Source organism: Sciurus vulgaris (genome assembly GCF_902686455.1).
Source record: "Sciurus vulgaris genome assembly, chromosome: 5".
Classification (NCBI taxonomy): Eukaryota; Metazoa; Chordata; class Mammalia; order Rodentia; family Sciuridae; genus Sciurus; species Sciurus vulgaris.
In genome coordinates this window covers 181,040,732-181,064,593 of record NC_136465.1, presented here as the reverse complement: position 1 = coordinate 181,064,593, position 23,862 = coordinate 181,040,732, and the positions used below count along the sequence as shown (strand labels likewise).

The window sequence follows — 23,862 nt, the reverse complement described above, 5'->3', positions numbered from 1 at the left end:
TGGGGCTTCCTTCCCAGGCCTCGGTGGTTTGTACCCACAGGGGCCAGTGCTCAGTGACTGAACCTCCATCCGCAGGACACGTGCAGGGAGTTTCTGCTTGTCACAACACAAGGAGAACCTTCTTGGGTGTTAGGGTTAGATATGAGGTGTTCCAGAAGCTCACATGTGAGGCAATGCAAGGAAGTTTAGAGGTGAAATGACTGCATTTGAGAGAGGCAACCTAATCAGTGCATTGATCCACTTGAATGGATTAACTGGGTGGTGACTGTGGGCAGGTGGGGTGTTGCTGGAGGAGCTGGTCACTGAAGGCATGGCTTTTGGGGATTACACTGTCCCTGGTGAGCAGAGCTTTCTCTGCTTCCTGGTGCCCTGTCCTGAGCTGCTTCCCTCAGCCACACCCTTTCTCCATGATGTGCGGCCTCACCTTGGGCCCAGAGCTATGGAGTCAGTCAGTTATGGACTTACCTCTGAAACTGTGAGCCCCAAATGAACTTTTAATTGTTCTTGACAGGTCATTTGGTCACAGTGACGCAAACACTGACTGCAACCCTGTGTCAGTAATGCCCTCATGTTCCTACGCGGAAGAGCCACGTGGAACGAGAACAGTCTCCTAGGAGCGCATACCACCCCTTTTGAGAAACACTGCTTGACAGTGGGTTGGTGAGCTTTTCCCTAAAGGGCCGAATATACAGGGTATTCCACAGGTTCTTATGCAAAGTTTTACAACGTGACCATCTAGAAATGCAGAAGCCAAGCTCAACTCCCCTGAGCTGGGAAGGCTGCGGAGTGCAGTTTGCCGACCTTTCATCTAGAGCACCACTCAAACGTCCTGCTTCTCTAAAAACCTGCTGCTGTTCAAAATCAGTTTGTTTCTGCTTTCCACGGACTCCACAAACTGAGGCACCTGGGCCAGTGACCACAGAACAAGGGACACCCACACGGCATACCTGCTTCCGGTAGGGCGTGATGACACCGATGTCCCTGGCAGACACCTGGCTGGAGACACTCCGGGCTAGCAAGCAGCAGTAGCGCATGACCTGGACAGCCTCGGCGGGGTTGAACCAGGACGGACTTCTTCCTTCACGTGCCTCATTGCCCTGAGTTAAAGAAGAGGGGAAACTTCATCGACGCAGGGATGTTCACCAAGGGCCCACGACCAAGGAGCCGAGTAGGTGCTACAAAGCACACCCACATCGACAGAAAGTCTCTCTCTCACACAGGACCTAAAATCTAGGAGGGCAGGTGTTAGACACTCATGGAATCCCCACCACTGGGACTCGCAGGTGGGAGGCCAGGGCAGAACTCCCTGGGGGAGCTGCCCTGAGGCTGTGCAGTTGCTGGCGAGGGGCTGGCTGTGCTGGGGCACCAGGCAGGGCCTGGCCTGGAGGGCTCACACAAGGGGTGGTACATCCTCCTGGAAGGAGACTGTTGTCATTCCACGTGGCTCTTCTGCGTAGGTACACGAGGGTAGCATTACTGACACAGGGTTGCCGTCAGTGTTAGCAGCCCACAGAGGGAAACCTGGGAGCCAGCCAGCTGTGGTCAGTCCCAGAGGCCAAGCAGTCTACCAGGAGGAAGGTGCTCACACTCTGCCCACTCCAGCCAGCCCCTGGCTACATGGAGGGCAGTTATCACTCTATGGATCGTTACCAGGAGACAACAGATGACATTTCTCAACTTCAAAAACTCTTCCTTGAAGCATGAAGGATGCACTGCCCTAAGGACAAACAGACCAAGGCAGAGGACACTCAGAAGTGAGCCTTGCATACACCGTCAAATGTCCTTGGTGAGGGTGCCTAGGCCACCAGTCAGGAGGACAGTCTCCCCAACAGATGACTCAAACTGGATATGAACACAAGAGAAGGAGGCTGGACCCTGATCTGAGCCCGTATGGATGCTAACAAACAACGGACAGGAGCCGGAGCACAAGAAGAGAACAGGAAGGACGCACCCCAGCACTGCATCTGGTGGTGACGTACTGGACGTGATGCTGAAGCACAGGAAGCGGCATAAAACACCAGGTAAATGGACTTACTCATCAGAGAACAATCAAGAGGGCAGAGACAGTCTGGGACAGGAGAAAATGTCAAATATATTTAGAACTCATGCAATTCAATGACAAAACTCACGACCAAATGACCGCATGTGGAGGACCAGAGAGATGTTTCTCCAAAGGGAAGGACAAGCTCCTCAACATCCCTGATTCTTAAGGAAATGCAGATCAAAACCATCACGCACTGGGCATGGTGGCCACCCCTGATCCCAGCTATGGCTTAACAGCACGTTCAAGGACAGCCTGGAAAACTTGGCAAAACTTGTCTCAAAAATTTAAAAGGGCTGGGGAAGTAGCTCAGTGGTATAGCACTTGCCTAGCATGTGTGAGGCCCTGGGTTCCATCCTCAGTGCAAAAGCAAAGACAAAAGCTCCCATGATACACTGCCCCTGCTCACAGAAAGGCTGCTATCAAAAACAAAAGGGAGGGAGATCCAAGATGGTGGACTAGAGGGAGGCTGCGTTCCTTGTCGCTCCGTAACTCCGGTATCAAGCAGAGGATATCTGTTTCTTGGTGAGGCAGTTTTTGCTGCTTATCAATCCCCTGCTGCTTACCCCATTTGTCTGCTGTGATGACCTAAAGTCTGCCAGCATATCGATGCCTTTTTTGAGTGCAGACTGCTCACTGTCAGGCGTCTATCATCTGCCATTTGCCTGCCTCTCGCCTGTCCATCGCCTGCCTTACACCTATCCATCACCCAGCGCACGAGGTTCACCTCCCGATCGATCGTCCGACAAGTCAGCAAACTGATCGCCGACCGCCAGTGGAGCACCAGCTGCCTGCTGTTGCCTGGAAGTTCACTGTTACAGTACCTGCAGGTTTGATTACACGTGGCTGCTGCCATTTTGAGACAACAGCCAGGCCCCGTAGGACCTCTGGCAGGACTGACTGAACCCCGTCTCCAGTATCCCTCAGCCCGACTGATCACTCCCTGCCCCTGGGGTCCTCACATTGACTGACTGCTCCCTGCCGCCAGGACCCCCAGACCAACTGACTGCACCCTATCACCGGGACCCCAGACTGACTGATTGCACCTGGCGTCCAGGATCCCACAACCACACCAAACACACCCGACTCCCAGGACCCCTGCCTGACTAACCACATCCCACCTCCGGGACCTCCAGCTGACCACGTCCACCCCTGAGCTGCAGCTCCCCATTTGCCAACACATTTGGAAGCCAGAGCAGCCATCTTGGATAATCCTGGAAGCCGTAGCTCTGATCTTTAGGTGGGGCAAATCCCATCCTGAGACGCCTGCTGGAGGCTTGAAGCTCATTGTCAGGTACCTCTCATGCATCAGGCTACTGAACACTGGGAGGTTTCATTACTATATGACTGTTATACTGTAGATTTTCTTTTTTCTCCTTATTGAAAAATTTTAAGTTTTTATTTCTTTACTTTTCTTGCTCTCTTTTCCTTTTGTTTACCGGTTCCCTCAGAATCTTTCTCCCTTTTTTGCATGCTAACATCCAATTTCTTTTGATTACACTCTCACCCTTTCTATTTTCTAGAACTTCTGTATATTCTTTTCTTATCCCATTAACAGCCACATTCTACACCCCTCTGCATCCTCTTTGTCCTCCATTAAAACTGCGACCTTATTGCAAATCTGTTTGTTTTACTGAAGATAATATTTGAACTCATTCTGTTTATTATGACAATTTTGTTATTGTCCTCATAGGGCTATTTGGTCTAGGACTGCATAGTGTCTGAATTGGGCACTGCTGATATTGATCTCCCCTTAAAGAAAGGGTTTTGGAAACCTATAGGGCCACTATAAGCCTATAGGGGGAATCTGCAATACCCCAGGTCTGCACTGCTAGAGGGGAAGATGTGTGAACAACATGAAAAAACAAGGGAAGAAAATGATCCAAACAAATCTGGATTCTATAGTAATAGAATCCAATGACAGTATGTTAAAATAAATGTCAGAAAAGGACCTCAGATTATACATGATTAAGATGATTCGCGAAGCAAAAGATGAGATAAGAGAGCAAATGCAGGCAATGAATGATAATACCAATAAGCTGAAAGAGCACCTGCAGGAAGCAAAAGATCATTTCAACAAAGAGATAGAGATTGTCAAAAAAAAAAAAAAAAAAAAAAAAAAAAAAAAAAAAAAAAAAAAAAACCAAACGGAAATCCTTGAAATGAAGGAACAATAAACTAAATATAAAAACTCAATGGAAAGCATCACCAACAGACAAGACCACTTGGAAGACAGAACCTCAGACAATGAAGACAAAATATTTAATCTTGAAAATAAAGTTGCCCAAACAGAGAAGATGGTAAGAAATCATGAACAGAATCTCCAAGAACTATGGGACATCAAGAAAAGACCAAATTTAAGAATTATTGGGATGGAGGAAGGCACAGAGATACAAACCAAAGGAATGAACAACCTATTCAATGAAATACTATCAGAAAATTTCCCAAACCTGAAGAATGAAATGGAAAATCAAATACAAGAGGCTTACAGAACACCAAATGCACAAAATCACAACAGACCCACACCAAGGCACATTATAATGAAAATGCCTAACATTCAAAATAGAGGATTTTGAAGGCCGCGAGAGAAAAGCATCAGATTACATATAGGGGGAGACCAATACGGACAGCAGCCGACTTCTCAGCCCAGACTCTAAAAGCTAGAAGGGCCTGGAACAACATATTTCAAGCTCTGAAAGAACATGGTTGCCAGCCAAGAATCCTATACCCAGCAAAACTAACCTTCAGATTTGAAGATGAAATAAAATCCTTCCATGATAAACAAAAGTTAAAAGAATTTACAAATAGAAAGCCTGCACTACAGAATGTTCTCACCAAAATATTCCATGAGGAGGAAATGAAAAACAACAATGTAGGTCAGCAAAGGGAGGAACTACCTTAGAGAAAATCCACTCAAAGGAGAAACCAAGCCAAGTCAAAAACCAAAAATAAGCCAAATGACTGGGAATACAAATCATATCTCAATAATAAACCTGAATGTTAATGGCCTAAACTCATCAATCAAGACATAGACTGGCAGAATGGATTAAAAAGAAAGACCCAACAATATGCTGCCTGCAAGAGACTCATCTCATAGAAAAAGACATCCACAAAAACAAAAGGGAGCACACCATTGTGAGAATACGGAAAACCGGAACTCTTGTGCACTGTTGGCAGAAATGTGAAGCGGTGTGAAAAATAAAAAACAAACAGAAAGCAGTAGAAACGGCGTAGCTGCTGTGGAGCGGAAGGCCCAGTCCCACAGAACAGGCAACAGACCTCCACCTGGCAGAGCCTCCACCTGTGTTTCTCCAGGAACTGGTGTCCAGAGCGCAAGCGCCCACTGCCAGACAGGTGGGTGAACAAAAGGCAGTGCACCCCAGAATGGGGTGCTGCTTGGCACGCGAGCACACATACTCGTTCTGTGCATGGGGGAAGGTGGCCGGGGTGCTCACCACTGAGCCACACCCAGCCCGTTCTGACTCTGAGACAGCCCTCCCTAAGTTGCCGAGGCTGGCCTGGGAGCTTTGTCCTCAGCTTCCCAAGTCGCTGGGATGACAGGTGTGTGTGTGCTCCTGACCTGGCTTCAGTCTTTAAAAGGAAGGAAATCCTGAACCCTGAGGACAACCAGCTCAGTGGAAGAGCCAATTGCAAAAGAACCAAGACTGGGATTCCACTCACAGAGGTCTTGAGAGTGATGGGATCCTCAGAGGCAGAAAGGAGGAAGGTGGGGTGGGTGCCCGTGTTCACTGGGGGTGTTTGTTTTTGCAAGGTGAAAAGGTTCTGGAGACTGCGGGGTAGGTACAAAACCATACGAGTATGCCTCAGTATGAACAGTGCTGAACTTCACGCCTACGACAGTTAACATGGTAAATTTTGTTATGTGTATTTAGATCACAATTTAAAAAAGCAAACACCACGGAAGGCAACAAATTCTCAGAATTTTTTGCTATTAAGCCAGATGCGATTTATTGAGATTTACAATAAATGACTGAAGTAAGTTTTTGAAGTAAAAAGGCTAATGGATGGAAACTTAGAACAGAACTTCTAAAATGATGGGGAAAGACCCAACGGATAGCAAATGTGGACCTAGAAACATACATAAGGCACGGTGAAGACGACACCAAGCACACAGGTAGAGGGAGGTGAGGCGGTGGCTCCTTCCAGCAGACTCTGCGCAGGAGCAGCACCTGGCTGGAGGTGAGATGGGCCCCTGGCTGGGCCACAGGGAGGACACCCAAGCCCCAGGAGAAGCTGGTTTTAACTCCTGGTCACACACAGCGCTGTGGGCCATGCCAGGCCTGTCCCAGAGCAGGGCACAGAGCAGCTGGCAGGCTCCTCACAGAACAAAGGGCTTGGGACAATAACAAACTGACACCTAACTAGCCACACCTTTTAAGACACAGGGAGTTTACAGGTCAAAGTCCTTGATCAGAAACTAATAAAATCAGAAAGGAAAAAAATGAAGTATGAAAATTCTTCATTACTTGGAAAAACTCCAGCATTCCTTTCTCCCTTTCAAATGGAGTGTTTTACCTTCTGCTTCCCTTGATATTTTTCTCTTTAGAGTGCGAAGTTACACATAGAAGTTGGGCTCCTTTTGACAAGGTCACACGCATGGAATCTGATGCCCTCCATTTCCTCCCGCCCCGTCTCCATCCCTCTGCCCCACTGAGCTTCCTCTTGATGGTCTATTTATTTTTGACTGGTGCTTTGTAGGCCCTCATCAAGCTGGAATTCCTTGTGCTATTCCTTCCCCATTCCCTCCCCCTCCCGCCCTCCCTGCTGTGTGATGTCCCCTCCCCCCCCACGCCTTCCGCCCTCTGCTCTAGCTCCGCCCTCTGCTCTAGCTCCGACTGAGTCTGGCACCACACTCCTTGATCCAGTCATCTACCGACAGGCACCTGGGCTAGTGCCATAACTTGGCTACAGACACTGCCTGTGGACACCATGGACACCCTACTGACCTTCTTCTGCCTAAACACCTGAGGCCTGGGTGGGCACAGCAAGTGGACAGCTGCCCCCTGAGCCCCTCTGGGGACAGGCAGCCAGCAAGGTGGAAGGCAGTCTGCTATCTCCTCTCAATGGAGGGAGCCCAAGTGTACGGGGAGTCAGGGCCAGGCAACAGTGGGAGTGGACCACGTCAGCAGGACTGGCAGTATCGCCCCCATGCTATCCTCACAACCCAGAACACTGGGAGATGACTCAGTGTTTAGAAGTCACTTCCTAAAGCAGTCACCTTCAGCGACCGTGAACGAGTCTGTGCTGCCTCAGCACTCCTGGGTGCAAGCTGGACGACCTCACACCAGAAGCAGGCAGCCCCCCACAGCCTCCAGTTCTGCGCCCCTTCCAGCTCTTCTGCGGCCCACCCAGATCTCTGCCTCACACAGGTGTCCCTGGTGACCACCTCCCTGTGGGACAGCTAGATGTGGCCTGCTTGGGCCACCCTGCTGACCCTCACACCTGGAAAGACCGTGCAGACCTGCTGCAGTGACCACTGCTCACCTCATGTGACTTCCTGGAACTCTGTGCTTGATCTGGATGCCCCGTTTAAAACTGCCTGTGGGAAATCTGTTTGGATAACACGCTGGCCCCAATAAAGGCACGGGCCTACGCCCCCACCAGGTCCTGGACCTCCATGCATGGCCTCCAGGTAGGCTGTGCACCCAGGGGCCTGTGTGTGATGAAAGCTGTTTCCTCTCAAGTCTCCTAAGCACTGAGGGGGCCTCTCCCATCCTAAGATCCTACAACTTAGGGCTTCTTTTTGCCAACTACGTACTTATTAAAAAGAATTTTAGATGCTGATAGACCTTTATTTTATCCATTTATTTATATGTGGTGCTGGGAATCGAACCCAGGGCCTCATACTTGCTAGGTAAGGGCTGTACCACTGAGCCACAGCCCCAGCCCTATCTTTTTTATTCACGACTGGTCAGTATGCTGTGTAGCATACTAGGACTAATTATAAAACCGTGAACCACCACAACTCCATTCTACAGTCGGTTTCTCATGTGAAGCCTGTGGTGACTCTTAGATCACGTCAGGCACAGCAGTTAACGTGGAGTCTCACGCTGCTGAGCCTGCACCTGGGGCTCGCCTGTGTGCTCAGGCTAGCCTGGCGCCCCAGCTCGCCTGCTGGCACCTGCTGAGGCTCACCTCCAGACGCTTCCAGGGGTTCTCTCCATACAATTTCTGACGCACAGGTGGCTTCGAGGATGTGCAGATCCAGCCGGTCAGTGGGCAGCACGTGAGGGCTGGGGAAGCACTGGCTGCTGGTGAGGGACAGCCTCAGAGCAGGCCCCTCTCTCGAACCCTCTCCCACAAGAGGATGACTCCACCGGTCACAGAACTCCAAACCACCCACTTCGACCTCAAACGTGTTCCTCGCGAAGGGGTTTAGAGAGAGGCTGCGCAGGTGCCGTGCTGCGGGACCACTGCCTGGACTCACGCTGCCCGGGAAGGGCACCTGACACCAGGGCTCCCTGTCCGCTCCGGGGGCCGTCCCACTTCTCCAGCCTGCTTGGAGAGTGCACGTGACACCTAACCCTGACACAGCTGTCTGCTTCCACTGAAGGGCTGACACTTCCGCTGCTGAGCATCCAGCCTGCCCTCTGTGAGGCCGGGGCGAGAGGGAGGCCGTCACCTGAGGTCTGCGCTGCCTGGAGCTGGGCTCAGGCCCACGGCTGAGCTGTTTCTGCCAAGTTCTCATGGGACTCTGGTGCTGGTGGAGTGACCCATAGGGTGGGCGGGCACTGCTGGGCAGTGAGCTCCCTGTGCTCACCTTCCCTTGGTTCTGCCTGCTGAGCCTCCCCAGGCTTCTGACGGATGCTCGGTCAGCCTGGGTCTCTTCTTGCAACCCAGGGCTCCAGCGCTTGTCTGCTGCGAGCTTCAAGGGGAGCTGCCCTGTGCTGCCTACCCTGCCAGGCCACTCCTGAGCCGGTCCCACAGGGGAGGCTGGCAGCAGCCCTCCTGTTGCCTTCTACTCCTGGAGACCAGCACCCTTCTGCCCCACCACAGGCTCATGAGAAGCTGCTTAGTCACTGACACAGCCAGGCCACACGCGGGGCAGAGATGAGCACCTCCCTGCCTGGCCTGGCGCAGAGCATCAGTGGTTCAAGGCATGACTTACCCTCACCCCGTGGAAGATGAGAGGGAAGCCTTTCTTGGGCAGCTTCTCCCAGCCCAGCAAGGAGGTCACCACTTTGGGATCTGCACAGACTTCGAGTTCCCTGTGATAGAAAAGCCGAGAGGGCAGCGCCAGCAGGGCCGAGTGGGATCTGTAGTTCTTCACTAGCTTTGTGACCTGCAGGGAGAGGATGGGGCAGCTGGCAGATGCCCAGGAGACTGGGAGCAGGACATCTCTCAGGGCCCTGCTGGGCCCCGCAGATGCCAGTCACCATGGCCTCCTGGGTGGCCTCCTGGGCAGCCCCCTGGGCCCGCCACTCCTCCCACAGTGGGCGCCTTTTGGGAGGGTGAGTGCAGGGAGGACCTCCTCAGCCTGAAGACCGCAGGGCCCCTGCCACAGTCTGCTCTGCTTGCCCCTTTGATCCCCAGTGAGGTAAAGGTCCCAGGGGTCAACAACTGGGAGGTTCCGGGCCACTTCCTGAAACCTCGCATGACCACCGTGCCTCACCTACACCAGGAGTGCAAGTTCCAATGGAAACTTTGGGGTTGTCGTTTGTTCGTTTTTGCATCCTAGCATTCTAGCAATGTAACAACACAGCTGTCTAGAGAATCATGATTTTTTTTGGTGGTACTAGGGTCTTAGTTTCAGATAGGGTCTTGCTATGTTGACAAGGCTGTCCTTGAACTTGTGATCCTCCTGCCTCAGCCTCCTGAGTTGCTTGGATTATAAGCATGTGGCCACCATGCCAGGCATTTTTTCAAAAAATATATTCTAGATGTTGATAGACATTTATTTTATTCACTTATTTATATGTGGTGCTGAGAATCGAACCCAGCACGGCACATGCCAGGCAAGCGCTCCACGGAGCCACAGCCCAGTCTGGCGTGTCTTTGTATGGCAGCAGTCTCCCGCTGTCTCATGGCAGGCCCCAGAGACACGGGCTCCTGGGCTCAGTGTGACAGGAGCTGCGCTCAGGAGCACCTGGCATTGGGAGCCCACTGGAGACACTGCCACAGATTCTCGCTGGCACAGCTTCTCTGGTAAAGTTCCAGAAACCATTTCCCATTTCTCCTTCCACAGTCTTGGACCCCAAACACTCCCTGCCATCAGTGCTGGGCTGCCTGGTGCCCCTGGGCCCCAACACGGACCCTCGTGGGGCACACTTCTTGGCTCCTGTTTCTAGGGCGCAGGCTTTGGCACGGCAGGGCTGAGCTGTCCCTGGGAAGACAAAGGCCCCTGCGCACGGCCATGACTTGGTGGACAAGGGGAAGCAGCTGACAGCAGCGTGGCAGCCTCCCCTGCGGGCCTGTCCTCATGGGCTCCTCCTTCCTCGTGTGCTGAAGTGACCTAACAGAGCTGGACGACTCACCAACAGGGGGTTGTATGCACCACAAGCACCAAATGCATTCTCATCTCGCAGGTACGCTGGTCGGGACATCAACCTCTCCAACATGGACACGTTCAGCCCGTAGGCCATGGCCAGCCTGGACTTGATGACAGGGCCAAGCTGCATAGGGTCTCCAGCAAGCACAATCTGTGGCACACACGGACTCAATGGGGCCAGCACTGCACATGGACCCCACCTCAGGAGGCACACCCTGAGAGCAGCAAGCTGGCGTCCCTGGGTCAGGGTCAGCCTGCGCAGGCAGGGGGCCCCACGTCCTCTCTGGCTGGACCTGCGAGGGCTTTCGGAGGGCAGGGAAGTGGACAGCACTCCGTGTGTCTGGGGCCTGCCTCTTACTAGCGCCTCCAGCTGCCAGGGTTCCGCTGGTTTCCTCTGCACTACCTCTGCAGCAGCAGAGCCCCAGGCAGGACACTGAGCTCTGCCAGTCCCACTGTGCTCGGCCCTAGGAGACCACCCACAGCCCCCTGCCTGACGGCCTGGCCTGGTGGAGGCCCGCAGTGGCCTTATCAGGCTGACCGTCCCTGTGTCTCCTCTCTGGAGGCCACATGTTCCAGTTAGACCAGTCCTCCTTTCCTCCCGGCCGCGAGAGGAGGTGGGCTGTGCCCTCTGCAGGGGTGAGCAGGGGGAGGGGGAGCACTTCCTCACCCCTCCTTTCTGTGAGGAGCCCCCTCCCACACGGCAAGTCTACAGGACGCTCCCTGAGGAGGGGTGCAGGGCGCAGCAGAGAGTTCAAGGTGAATTCACAGGCACCGGAGGAAGGAGCAGGTCTGCCTGGCAGAGCAGCCGGAGGGAACAGGCACAAGGCACGTGGGGCTCACCGAGGGCAGGCAGCAGCTGCTGACTTTGCCGCCGCGTCCCCACCACCTAGACGGCTCTTCCCTTTGGTTTGCAAGTGAACAACCCCAAGGTGGCGTCCCACACTTGCAGCCCCAAGGGCTGCGCTGTGGCGAGCAGCACCATGCTCCCGCTGCTGGGCCTGGTCTCTTGCCCCCAAGGCCACAACCAGCACCGCTGGGGGAAGACGGGGTGAAACAGGAGCGCCTGGCTCCGCACACGGACCTTACCTGGCCGCTGACGTCTGAAATCAGCCCCAGCGGGATGAGGCATTCTGGCTCACTCGCCTGCCCGGCCTCGTCCACAAACACGTGGGTGAAGTGTCCGACTCTAGAGCCAAATGGGTGTGAGTGGTGATTCCCCTCGCCGTGCTCTGCACCTGGCACCCAGCCACACGGGCAGCCCTGCTCTGTGCCTGTGGGTGGAGCAGCACCAGGAGGGCAGCATGGGCACCTCCCCAGCTGTGTGACCAGGGGCAGGCTGGGAGGAGACACCTGTGACAGCTCGGCGCCTGGCACTCTGTAAGCAGTGTTGCTCATGAGGACGTGGACAGGGCAGAGTGAGGGTAGGTGCAGCCCGAGCCCGAGCACTCAGCACATGCCTGCCTCAAGCCAGACTCCCCAGAGCGCGGACTGTGTAGGCACAGTCTCCCCCACTTCTGACTCATAACCCCAGGCGGCTCTCTGCCTGCTCCCAGAGGAGTGGAGGGACTGGTCAAGGAGTAGCACTGGACAGTGCCCGGGGGCAGGCGAGGGCCACTGCCTCAGAAACAACCACTGCAGCCTATGCCTGCCTGGCCTCCGAGCCCGAGCTCTCCCTCCCTGACCCTAAACATCAGAGAAGTCGTGTCACCACGGAGCCTCAGGCTGTGGCAGGCATGAGCAGGGAGGCTCCTAGCTCACACCTCCCTCCATGGCCTGAGCCAGGGCCCTCAGGCCAGTGGCTGCGGTGAGACAAGGAGGTGAGCAGCGCTCTCCACTTGAGCAGGGGACGAAGCGGAGCGCTGTATTCACTGCCGTCACTTAAAGGCCCCTCTCCCAGAAGTCTCTGCTTCCCTGTCTTCCACAGCTGCAGCTCTGGCTGTCGGCAGCACAGCGACTGGTCCGGCCAGCCACCTCCTCCTCTGGACCTGGATGTTGGCGCATCCATGCTGTGCATACCAGGCTGCCCTGCCTGGCAGGAAACCTGCACTCCCAGCAACACCAGACCTGAACCAGAGGAGGGTGGGCTGGCACTGCTGACATGCGCCATCTCCAGGCCTCTGACACGTGTTGACAAAAGTCCCTCACCCTGTCTAGACCTGCTCAGTCCAACGTGGGGCCTCCAGCCACGCGTGCCTCTGGGGCACCTCAGGTGGAGAGTCTGAAATGCGATGTGTTGTGTGAAGCCTGGATTCCGAAGACGCTGGTCCTCGAAAGACAATGTGCCCTGTCTCGTGTGCCACGTGAGGCGTCAGGCAACACAGCAGTGCCGTATGAGCAAGAGAGGGACTGACAGCCATGAGCTCCCTGTGACACTGGCAGAGGCCTGGAGGTCATGGCCAAGCACCCTCACAACCTCTGCCATGGGCTGACCCTGCCAGAAGCTGCAGCCTGCTCCTCGGCTGTCAGGGGAAGGTGGGGTTCCCTTGCCCCTCAGCCTGCTGCCTACCACCGGTGTCCGTCACTGTCCCTGCCTCTCCCCGCATGGCACTGAGGCAGCCTCCCCTCACTCGGAAGGGGAGTCCAGTGGAAGTGCCTCTGGCCAACAGGGTGCCCCATGCTGCTCCACCTTCCCAAGAGCCCTCGCTCCAGCGGGCTCAGGCCCACAGTGCTAGACCTCAGCACCAACTACTTCCTGTGTGTCCTGCCTTCCCACACCCCTCCAGCAACTCACCCCCACCCCGCGGAGGCCTCTGAATCTTCCTGCCACACCAGGGGTCATGCCCAAGTGCCTCCCCTGGCCCTCAATTTTGGGGCCCAGGCCTCTTCCAGCTCCCTCCTGCCACTCCTCTTGCTCACAGGCTGCAGCTCTGTAGGTCCTGCTGGGTAAATATGCTTGAGGCCTTCTAACCACAGGACCTTTGTATGCACAGATCCATCTGCAGGTGTGTCTTCCTGTTGGACTGCTGGAGCCTCCGGGGTCTCGGCACAAAGGTTCCCAGCTGTTACTCTAGCCCTCGGCCGTGGCTTGTCCCGCCACTCAGCTTGTGCAGCGAGCCCCTGACCCTGGGGCCTGTGCTCACCTCACTCCTATCTGGTAGAACAACCCTGCACTGCTGCACGTGGTGATGATTATCCTGAAGCGTGATGCTCTCCAGATGTCCTCCCCGTCTCTGCAGTAGGGCTTGATGGCCTCGATGATGGTCTGGGGCAAGGGAGACAAGAGTGCTAAGTGCTCCTTTAAACTGGAGAGAAGGACAAAACTGAGAGGAATTCTGAGACGATCTTCCCTGTCGCCACTTCCCAGTGAACTACCTAATGGCCCAGGATCGTTTTCTTTCCTTTTAAGAAGACTTTGTAGTTGGAGATGGACACAACACCTTTATTTCGCTTGACTTTATGTGGTGCTGAGGATGGAGCCCTTAGTCTCGCACCTGCCAGGCAAGTGCTCCACTGAGCCCGGCCCCGCCCTAGGGCTGTTTTCTTGGTTAACATGTTTCACATTTTCATATTGATCAAGTCCACATTTTGTGGGCTCTGGAGCCATGCACCTAATAAATACCCTGCAGATCCTTCCAGGAAAAAGCTTCTAGTCTCAAGGTTTTTTTGAGGTGCCTGGGATGGAGCCAGAGCCTCCCATATGTTAGGCACATGCTCTACCACTGAGCTACGTCCCTGGCTCTTTTAAGAAACTGTATTGAGGCAGGCGCTTGCTAAGTTGCTGAGGCTGGCCTTGAACTTGTGATCCTCCTGCCTCAGCCTGCTAACTGGCTGAGATCACAGGTGTGCACCACTGTGCCTGGCTTCAGCTTATTTTTATTAAGAGCAATGCTTCAGTTGATAAGTGAACCAGGAGGCTATTATTTCCTTAAAGGGCTACTTATAACCAAACCAATAAAATAGTACTAAAATAAAGCAATTCATTTGTAGGTCAAGGAAGAGAAGAATATGGGAATTCCAGGAAGCCGAGGACACCTGTGAAGGTCGGGGTGCAGGTGTGTAGGCAGCCCCACCCAAGCCTTGGCACAGCACATCAGACTTCCAGGGTGGCTCAGCCTCGGTCACCCTCCTGCTGCCATTCCACGCCTGGGCTCACCTCCTCAAACCTGCAGGTGGCATTCACCCGGACCATGGCAGCTGGTCTCAGCATCTTGCTCTCATGCAGCCGCAAACACACGAGGTCAGCAGCACTGTTAGAGGGGGCACAGACCAAAATCCGACTGTCCGGCAAAGCATAATGTACCTTCATCCAAGACACAAGAGACCGAGGATCGTAACTCTCAACACTGCACAGCAGAAACCCCAAATCTGACGTGCAGCGCACAGGCTGCTTCACCCGGACGTGGGAGCGGCTTGATCCCTGAACACAGCAAAGCGAGGGTCCTGCCTCACAGGGCCACCCTAGGCACAAGGGTGGGAGGTGAGGCTCCCCACTTTCCATGACAGGACCAGCCACATCGACTCTGGCTCCCACCCGGCCCCCCGTAGAGCACCGGCAAGTGCCGCTCACGAAGCCCTGAACGACAGGGGATACTCAGCACACAGCATTTTCATAAATTCAATCTGAAATGTAAAGGAGACACTGGCAACTCCTGCAGAGGGGAAGCTTTAGCCACAGTCAAGGCAACTTCTGCAGCAAAACTTCATGATGAGATCAAAACTTCTACACGCTAAGTTTCCCTCCCACGGTGAAGCAAGGTGCTACGATCCTAACGTCCACACCAGCTTGCTGCATACCACGGAGCACTGGCTTTCCCAGCCCTTGTGACCACAGTGTACACTGGCCCGTCCTGCAGGCTTAGACCTGAGGAACACGGCACAGAGCTCAAGGCACTCAGTGCCGCTGACCTTACCTGCAAAACTGCCTCAATTATCGTCACGGTCTTTCCAGTCCCAGGAGGTCCAAAAAGAATGTACGGGAGAGGGCGGCAGTCACCACTCAGGATTCTTCTGACTGCTAGCTTCTGGTTTTCATTCAGCACTGGATTGAAGAACTCTGTGTCTTTTGCTCTGGGGATCTGAACTTCGTCTACTGTATTTGGAGTGAAGAGACAGTTCACTTAGAGGCCAGGTGTCAGGGCACAGAAGCCCTGAAGGCTGAACTTCAAGTCAGACAGGCGTAGCTCTGCAGCATGGCCGTCAAGCACTGCCAGTACAACGCGTTTGTGAAACCGCCTGTCTGCGCTGTGCCAGGCAGTCAGGAAAACTATGCTTTCTAAGAGGGAAAAGGCCATCAGTTTATTTTTATGCTTCACAGATGTAGTACCACCTCGAGCACTGGACACGGGGATTTAAATGTCTATGGTAAGCCAGGAGCAGCGCATGCATCTGCAGCCCAGCACTGGGGAGGCCGAGTAGGGAGCACTGCTTGAGCCGCGGAGTTTGAGACCCTTCTCAAACAAACCTGTCTACAACTGCTTAAAAGCTCCACGGCCAAAAATAACACGACCTGAGCCCCGAGGTGACTGAGCTACAGTGAGGTCCAGGCCACACTGGCCCCGGGCAGAGCGCAAGCCCGCATCTCATGGCGCCAGTGTGCAGCAGGCTGCCCAGCCACTCTAGGGGCCCGGCACTCACGCACCCAGGCCACTTGTCTCTGCGGTGAGGGCTGCTACCCCTGGCAGGTCCTTGGGCCCAGCGCGCCTCTGCTTCCCGGCGTGTGTAGTTTGGTCCTTTGCAGTTTTCCTGTTCTAGAAACGATCACGCATAAAACGATAAGATGCACTGGCTTCGTCTGAAGAACAAACATGAACATCTATCAACATTGTGCTTGTGACACTTAAGGGCTCTTGGGATGGGCCATGATCATATTTTTCAAAACATAATGAAAATACAGGATATCTGATTAAAAGATATGAAAAGTTTATGTTTTTAAAGAATCTTTTAAAAACAAATGGAGGTTTGGGGTTGTGCCTAGCACAGGTGAGGCACTGGGTTTGATCCTCAGCATGTAAACAAATAAAGGCATGTGTCCACATATAACTTAAAAACAACAGATATAAATAAATTTTGTGGTGATGAAACTAAAACAAAGGTTACGGTTTACCTGACGAAGGCACACCTTCTGCTCCTGAGGCTGGCCCGCCTGGTGGCCCTGCAGCCTCCGGCGGCCTCTCCAGGCACAGCCTGCATACAGCAGGTCTGGTGGGCATGTCTGAACATACAGGGACTCTGTCCGGGCCAATGCAACCTTCTTCTGTTTTCCATTACAAAGGATATTCACAGTTTTGCACACATATCTTTGTAGGATCACTCTACTTTTCGAGGGTAAGTTCCAGAATCTGTATAACTGCTACATTAAAAGTTTCCTCAATAAAATTTTGCACATATTGCCAAACTTGATTCCAGAAGCTTCTGTCGAGGTGCCCTCCCTGTCACTGGTGGGGCGGAGCACAGCTGTGCTGCATTCAAGTGCGTGTCTGAGGGGCAGTGTTCCAGCTTTGGACAGTTACCAACAAACATGCTATGAACTCTGTATGTGAACCCGTTTTTCATTTCCTCTTAAGTTTTGGCTGTTGCAACAGGTGTGTGCTGGTGGCTCACTGTGGTTTTGGCTGACGCTAAAGATCTTCCCAGGGTTGGCCCCGCTCTGTGTTCTTTGGTAAAGCGCCTGGCGTCTTCCTATGGAGCTTGCAGCTCTTTAATGAAGACCTGGACGCAAGTCCTTTACAAGAGAGGGTTGCAATGTCACCTCGGTCGGCTCGCCTTGGTCTTCAGTGTCTTCTGACAGTAAGCTCTCGCATTTCACCGGTTTAGCCTGTCAACTTCCTCTCTATGGGTCACACTCTGAATGTCACACAGAACCCTCCCAAGGCGGGATGTGGTGGTCTTCCCTGAAGTTAAGCAGTCTGGGCTTGATGTTGAAGGCTGTGGGCCATCTTGACATGGTGTCAGGTGTGCAACCAGGTTTGCATTTTTGCGTGAGCTCTGAGTGTACACTTCAATCTGGGAAAACAGGCATCTTTACATTATGTGTCTCTGAGCCAGGAAGTGTCACTCTGCGGAGGCCTGCTGGTGCTATCCTGTCAACACTTCCCAGCTGCCTGTGGATAGTCCTGGACAGTGTGTCAGGCTGAACACACCTGTGTCTGTGACAGCACCTGAGTGGCATGTTTGCATGTTAGTCTCACACCTGCTCTCCTCTAAGCCACTCAGCCCCCAGGGCTTGCTGCGGTCGCTCAGATTCCTGCTCAACGGCCTCCTCCTCACCTCTTGGCTCCCCTACCGCATCCTGCTCAGTCACACAGAAATGCCAAGGTCCTGGTCACGTGAGGAGAGAGTACTTAACCACTGAGCAGATTCCTCCGGGGAAGGACATTCCTTCCACCTCGAGAAACAGGAGTTCGGATGAGGACTGGAAGCTGGATTTTGTCAGATGCCTTTTCTGTCCACTAGAGGAGATGCCAGGTCTTCCCTTTTCAGTTTGTCAATAAGGTGAATTACACTGGCTGATATGGGGGACATTAAACCCGTTTCCCACTCCTAAGATGTTCAATTTGCTGATATTCTGTTCTAGGATTTGTACTTCTGCGTTCGTGAGCGATGCTGGTGTGCAGTTCTGTTCTGCCTGTGTGATGGAGTTCTGTCCAACTGCTGCTCAATCATTCATTCACTGTACTGAGGATGGAGCCCAGGGTGCTCCACCATTGAGCTATACTCCCAGACTTTCTACTTTTTATTTTGAGACAGGATCTCACTAAGTTGCCCAGGCTGGCTGTGAACTTGCGATCCTCTTACCTCAGCCTCTTGAGGTTCTGGAGTTACAGGCATGTGCCACCACACCCAGCAACACAGGCCACATTAGATGAGTTTGAAACTAAACTTTCTTGAGTTGGAGTCTCTAGAACTGGTGTTATTTCTTCCCAAAATGCTTGATAAATTCATCAGTGATGCTGCTTGGCACAGAGATTTTTTGGGGGGTGGCTAGTTGGTCACAGTTTCTTGTTGAGGGAGCTTTGCAATGTGTGTCTTTCAACAAATACGCAAGTTGTTTATGTAAGCTGCTGTATTTGTCAGTACAAAGTTGTTCGTAGCTGTATGAGCCAGAATTCTCCGGAGAAATCGAACCCGCAGAGAATGCTTGTGCACCTAGCAGCACAAGGGGTGGGAGGGAGAGGACGGTGGCCCTGCCCCGCAGAGGGCCCAGCAGGATGCTGACCGGACAGGGCCAAGCCGTGGTGTGGTGCTTTCTCCTGTGGGCGTGTGCAGTGCCAGGACTGGGCTGCTCCACCACCGGGCTCCGTTCTGGCCACTGACCCGCCTTAGCCAGGCACTTAGCATACGCTGCAGCCGTGACTGTGTCAGTGCTAAGGTGTGACAGCAAAACGCAAACAATCTTTCTTTTCCTTCCTTGTAATTTCACGGGTTAGGTTTGTTCCTGCTCTGCGTACATTTTTCTCTTTGAGAACGTTGACCTTATTGGACCCAAAATAAGGTCTGACCAAGCATCCAAGTAGCCTGGCCAGTGAAGGTGCAGTGTGTGATCAGCCCTGCCCATGGGCCCCAGGCAGAGTGCTTTTTATTCCTCCCCCATCAGTCTGGCCAAGGTTCAGCAACTTCACTGTCTTCTCAAAGGACCAGGTTTTAGACTCACCGATTTCTCGTCTTCTGTTTTCTATTTAATTTCTACTCAATGTGTATTAATATTCCATTTTGCTTTATTCAAGTTCCATTTCTTATTACCTAGTTTTTTTATCTTAATTTTTTTTTTTTTTTTTTTTTTTTTTTTTTTTTTTTTTGTACTGGGGATTAAACCCAGGGACCTCTGGCCACTGAGCCACATCCCCAGCCTTTTTATTCTTCATTTTGAGACAGGGTCTCACAAAGTTGCCCAGGCTGGACTTGAACTTGAGATCCTCCTGCTTCAGCCTCTCAAGTCCTGGGATCATAGCTTCTTTTCAAAGGAGGGAGCTAAGGCCATTAACTTGGAGTCTCTTTTCAGAATCAGGCAGTTAGTGCCATGGCCTCCTCCTAGAGTGTGCCCTGGTGCCATCACGCCTGTTTTGATACGTCGTGTTATCATTTTCATTCTGGTAAGAACTGTCCAGTGTCACTTCCGACTTCTTTGGTCTCTGGGTTGTTTTTGAGTGCACACTGGACCCCAGGCTCTGGGCAGTTCTGACCTCCAAAGTCACTCTGTTGGTGCTGCTGTTCCAGTCCCAGCTCTGCTCACTGCTTTCTTTGCATGGTGGCTGGTGCTGCCGTCATCCTGCGGTCACTCCAGGTGCTGGAGACGTCCTCAGGCACCGAGCGCTCCGGGCTGTCTCCAGCTCTGACGCGCTGTGTCCTGACGAGGATGCTGAGGTGCACTGGTGCCCCCCTCTGAGCTCTCTGCTTCGAGACCCACTTTCTCTGACAGGATGGTCTTGGCTATGGCGGCCTTTCTTTTTAAGTGTATCTTTTCCCATCATTTTACTTTTGACTTACTTGTCCTTGTTCTCTGCGTCCCTGGGCTCCACGCCTGCAGTGTCCTGGGCAAGCCTTCTGTCACTGGCCTCTGAAGGCCTGGCCCCCGAGGGCGCACTGACACCTCTAGGCACCCCAGGCCTCCTGCAGCTGACTTGGCCTCAGGAGGGTGCGTGCAGGTGGACCAGGCGGCACCACACGTCTAAGGACTCCCCATGCGTCCAAGGACTGTAGCACCTGGGCATGGGCAGGGCCCTGGACCAAGCCTCTGAGGACACCGGGGGATGACTAGGTGGTGTTTCTTTTTCATCCAATCTGACAGTCTCAGCCCTTTAACTGCAGTGTGTAGAACACTGATATGGCTGGACTTCAATGACGCCTGGAGATGCATGCAGTGGTGCACACCTAGAATCCCACTCACTCAGGAGGCTGAGGCAGGGGGACTCGAGTTCAAGGCCAGTCTCAGTAACTCAGCAAGACCCTCAGCAACTTAGCAAGACCCTGCCTCAAAATAAAAAAAATAAAAAGAATGGGGGATGTGGCTCAGTGGTAGAGTGACCCTGGGTTCAATCTCTAGTACCCAAAATTCAAAAAACCCCAAAACTTTCACCTTGATATAGGTTTTCTGTGTTTTATCTGTTCTGGCTACAAAATTAAGTCACAGATTTCAATACCTCTGACTGTCCAAGTGGACTGGATGTCAGCAAGGTCACAGACACAGGGGCATGTGTCCCTACTTCTCAGGTTCTTGCTCTGTAGTGTCCAGTTGTTGCCTCAGTCATCTTTAGCTGACTGTGGCCTACTTCAAGTGACACTGCTAGGTCTCATGCATCCTGCAAGAACCTCGCAATGTGGACCTTCCCCATCTTGCCTTGTGCTGTCTTTACTGCATGCTCACCATTACTAGTGCATAACAATCGTACATAATACTGCAATTCCATGTGGCATCTATACGTCGGTGAATGTGACCAACTCCACAATATACTGCTGGTAATTCAGCTTCAGAAAGTCTTTTAGCCAGGTGATGCACACCTGCAATCTCAGCATCTTGGGAGGCTGAAGCAGGATGACTGCAAGTTTAGGCCAGCCTCATCAAGTTAGTGAGGCCTTAAGCAACTGAGGCTCTGTCTCAAAATAAAAATAAAAAAACAGGCTTGGGATGTGGTTCAGCAATTAAGAGCCCCTGGGTTAAATCCCTGGTAACCCCTCCAAAAATAAAAAAGGTCTTTTAAAGAGAATTTTTAGAAATAAAAATGTCTTTTATACTACCTGCATACACAGAATTTCTGGTAGTTTCACTACTTTGCATAGATCCTTATTCCCAGTTGGTGCCCTCATGCCTGAAGGACTTTATTATTTCTAATAAAGCGCAGCGCAGGTATGCTGGTCACTAAATTCTTTAGTCTTTCAGATTTTGTAGTATTTTTAGTTTTTTAAAAAATGTCATTATGCATAATAATCATACATAACCCTGCAATTCACTGTGATATTTGTACATGCACATAACAACACTGGGTCAGTTTCACTCCCCTGCACCTCCCCTCTCCCTTCCTGACCCCTTCCTCTACCCTACTATTTCCATAAGATCCCTCTTTCCATTTTACTCTCTAGCTTCCACATGAGAGAAAACACAACACTTGACCTTTGGAGCCTGGTGTGTTTCGGTTAGCATGATGCTCTCAAATTCCATCCATTTTCCTGCAAATGACATGATTTCATCTTTCTTTACGGCTGAATAAACTCCACTGTGCAGATAACACACTGCATTCTCTTCCTCGTTCACCGCGGATGGACACCTGGGCTGGTCCACAGTTTGGAGGCTGCGAGCTGCACTGCAACAGACCAGGCAGGACAGCCGTGTCCCTGCAGCACAATGACTACTCTGCAGGGCAAAGGACGAGGAGACGCACAGCTGGGCACACGGTGGTCAGTGCCGGGCCTCTGAGGAGCTTCCGGGTCGCACTCCCAGGTCTGGGGTGCCCTGGTCGACTGTGCAGGTGACGGGCCATTCCTCTCTGCGCGGACAACCAGCTTTACCAGCTCCACCTGTCCTGCCAGGGTCGGTGCTGCACATGGGGGGCTGGTTTTGCCGTGAAGAGGTCTCATAGATTTATGGGTTGGCAGTTTTCTTTTTCCTTTCCACACTTGAAAGAGAGCCTCCCACTATGACCTGTTCTGTGCTGCATCAGCAAGGGGCTGTCCCCTCTCTAGTCTGTGTTGAGGCCTTGCCACGGTGGCTGAGGAGATCTGCTCTGCTGGACGTCGCAGGCCTGGGGGATCTGGCATCCCCTGCCCTGGTGCTTCTTCTCGTCTCTGTTCAGGGCCTGAGAAGCTTTCCAAGTGCAGCTCTCCATTGGGGCTCTCAGGAGTCCCTGAGTCCCTCTCTGGGACTCCAGGCCCACAAGCCTGGGTCACCCGAGGTGGCCACGACTCACCGGAGCTCACTATGCACTCTACAAGGAGATTATTTTAGAGTGAACTGGGGTGCGGGGAGCCTTCTTTCTTGTTTGGTTTGCTCCCTCCTCCTGGGCTGTCCAGCCTTATGCTTACTGCTCAGCACCCTACCTGTCGCAGGCCCCATGTCTCTCACCTCTGGATGCCAATAGCAGCTTCACATCTCTGCTGACCCTAACTGCCATTAGGCTGCAAGGCTGGCTAATCGGTCACACTTTTTCCTTGTGGCTTGTGTTTGATCAGGTTCCCACCCATGTTGAGGGTGAGTCAACTGCTGGGCTACATCCCCAGCCAGTGTCTACTTTATTCACAAATGGGAGAGCCAAGGACAACACCTGGCACACGGGAGGTACCACAGTGGCACTACGGAGTGACTGGACGGGAGAAGCAAGACAGAGCCTGTCCACAGCGTTCACAGCACCACACAGTGAAACCTGCTGGGCTGGGGAGGCAGCCCAGTGCCACAGTGCTCGTCCAGCACGTGTGAGGCCCTGGCTTCCATCCCCAGCACCGGAAGAAAAGTATCGCTGGGTCTGTGTCCTTCGTGGCACTGTCTATGTAATGTGTACAAAACCATTTAAGAATAAAACAACAAGATTGTACACACACCTGTATCTTGCTTCCCCCCACTTACTACAGCACTGTGGCCTACATAGAACCGCACATCAATGGACGCTGAATCAATCTCAGGCACACTGCTGTGTCTGCGGGTCCTGGTCATTTGAGGACTCTGCTGCTCAAGTGCTCCAGTCCGACGGAGCCAATCCACCTGGACGTGAATCTGTAACACCACCTACTTAGACAGAGTCATCAAAGCGTTACCTTGGGGATGGGTTCTCTGGTCCTCTTGGTGTCTTGGGCATGAGTCCAGTTCCCGGGAACCTGAGGAGACTGCAAAATGATTTCTTCTGGAAACAACACTTCAAAATGAGAAAAGGTAAGAGGGTAGATATTACTGGAAAGCTCAGAAGATACATAGGGCAGCACGCAAAATGTTCCTGACTCGGGGTGAAGTGCTCCTATGCAATCCACGCCTCTCTGGACCCCGTCACCTACTTCGAGACTCAGAACAACCTGAGTGCTACCAGTTCTTCACAACAAAGTCACCCACTTGTCTTTCTGTGAGAACAAAGGTGACTCGTCACCGAGGAGGGCTGTGAGCGGTACGATGGGTCTAGTCTCCATTACCGGAGGTGGAGGGCTGTGCGGGGTGTGCTGGGTCTAGTCTCCCCTACCTGAGGTGGAGTGCTGTGCAGGGTGTGCTAGGTCTAGTCTCCATTACCTGAGGTGGAGGGCTGTGCGGAGTGTGCTGGGTCTACTCTCCACTACCTGAGGTGGAGTGCTGTGCAGGGTGTGCTAGGTCTAGTCTCCATTACCTGAGGTGGAGGGCTGTGCGGGGTGTGCTGGGTCTAGTTTCCACTACCTAAGGTGGAGTGCTGTGTGGGGTGTGGGTATA

At 52.9% G+C, this 23,862-nt stretch overlaps 1 protein-coding gene across 2 annotated transcripts in view; it reads right to left on the bottom strand.

Annotated features, from left to right (window-relative positions):
* The window catches only part of MOV10L1 (Mov10 like RNA helicase 1), a 118,889-nt gene that overhangs the window by 5,640 nt on the left and 89,387 nt on the right, over positions 1-23,862 (bottom strand). For both annotated transcript variants that reach the window (XM_079142633.1, XM_079142634.1), the window contains exons 15-23: positions 23,229-23,326; positions 16,129-16,237; positions 15,401-15,579; positions 14,644-14,790; positions 13,631-13,752; positions 11,637-11,736; positions 10,537-10,701; positions 9,171-9,344; positions 948-1,097 (exon numbers count right to left, since the gene is read on the bottom strand). In XM_079142633.1, coding sequence (XP_078998759.1) covers positions 948-1,097; positions 9,171-9,344; positions 10,537-10,701; positions 11,637-11,736; positions 13,631-13,752; positions 14,644-14,790; positions 15,401-15,579; positions 16,129-16,237; positions 23,229-23,326 — 1,244 coding nt within the window. The remainder of the gene's footprint in view (positions 1-947; positions 1,098-9,170; positions 9,345-10,536; positions 10,702-11,636; positions 11,737-13,630; positions 13,753-14,643; positions 14,791-15,400; positions 15,580-16,128; positions 16,238-23,228; positions 23,327-23,862) is intronic.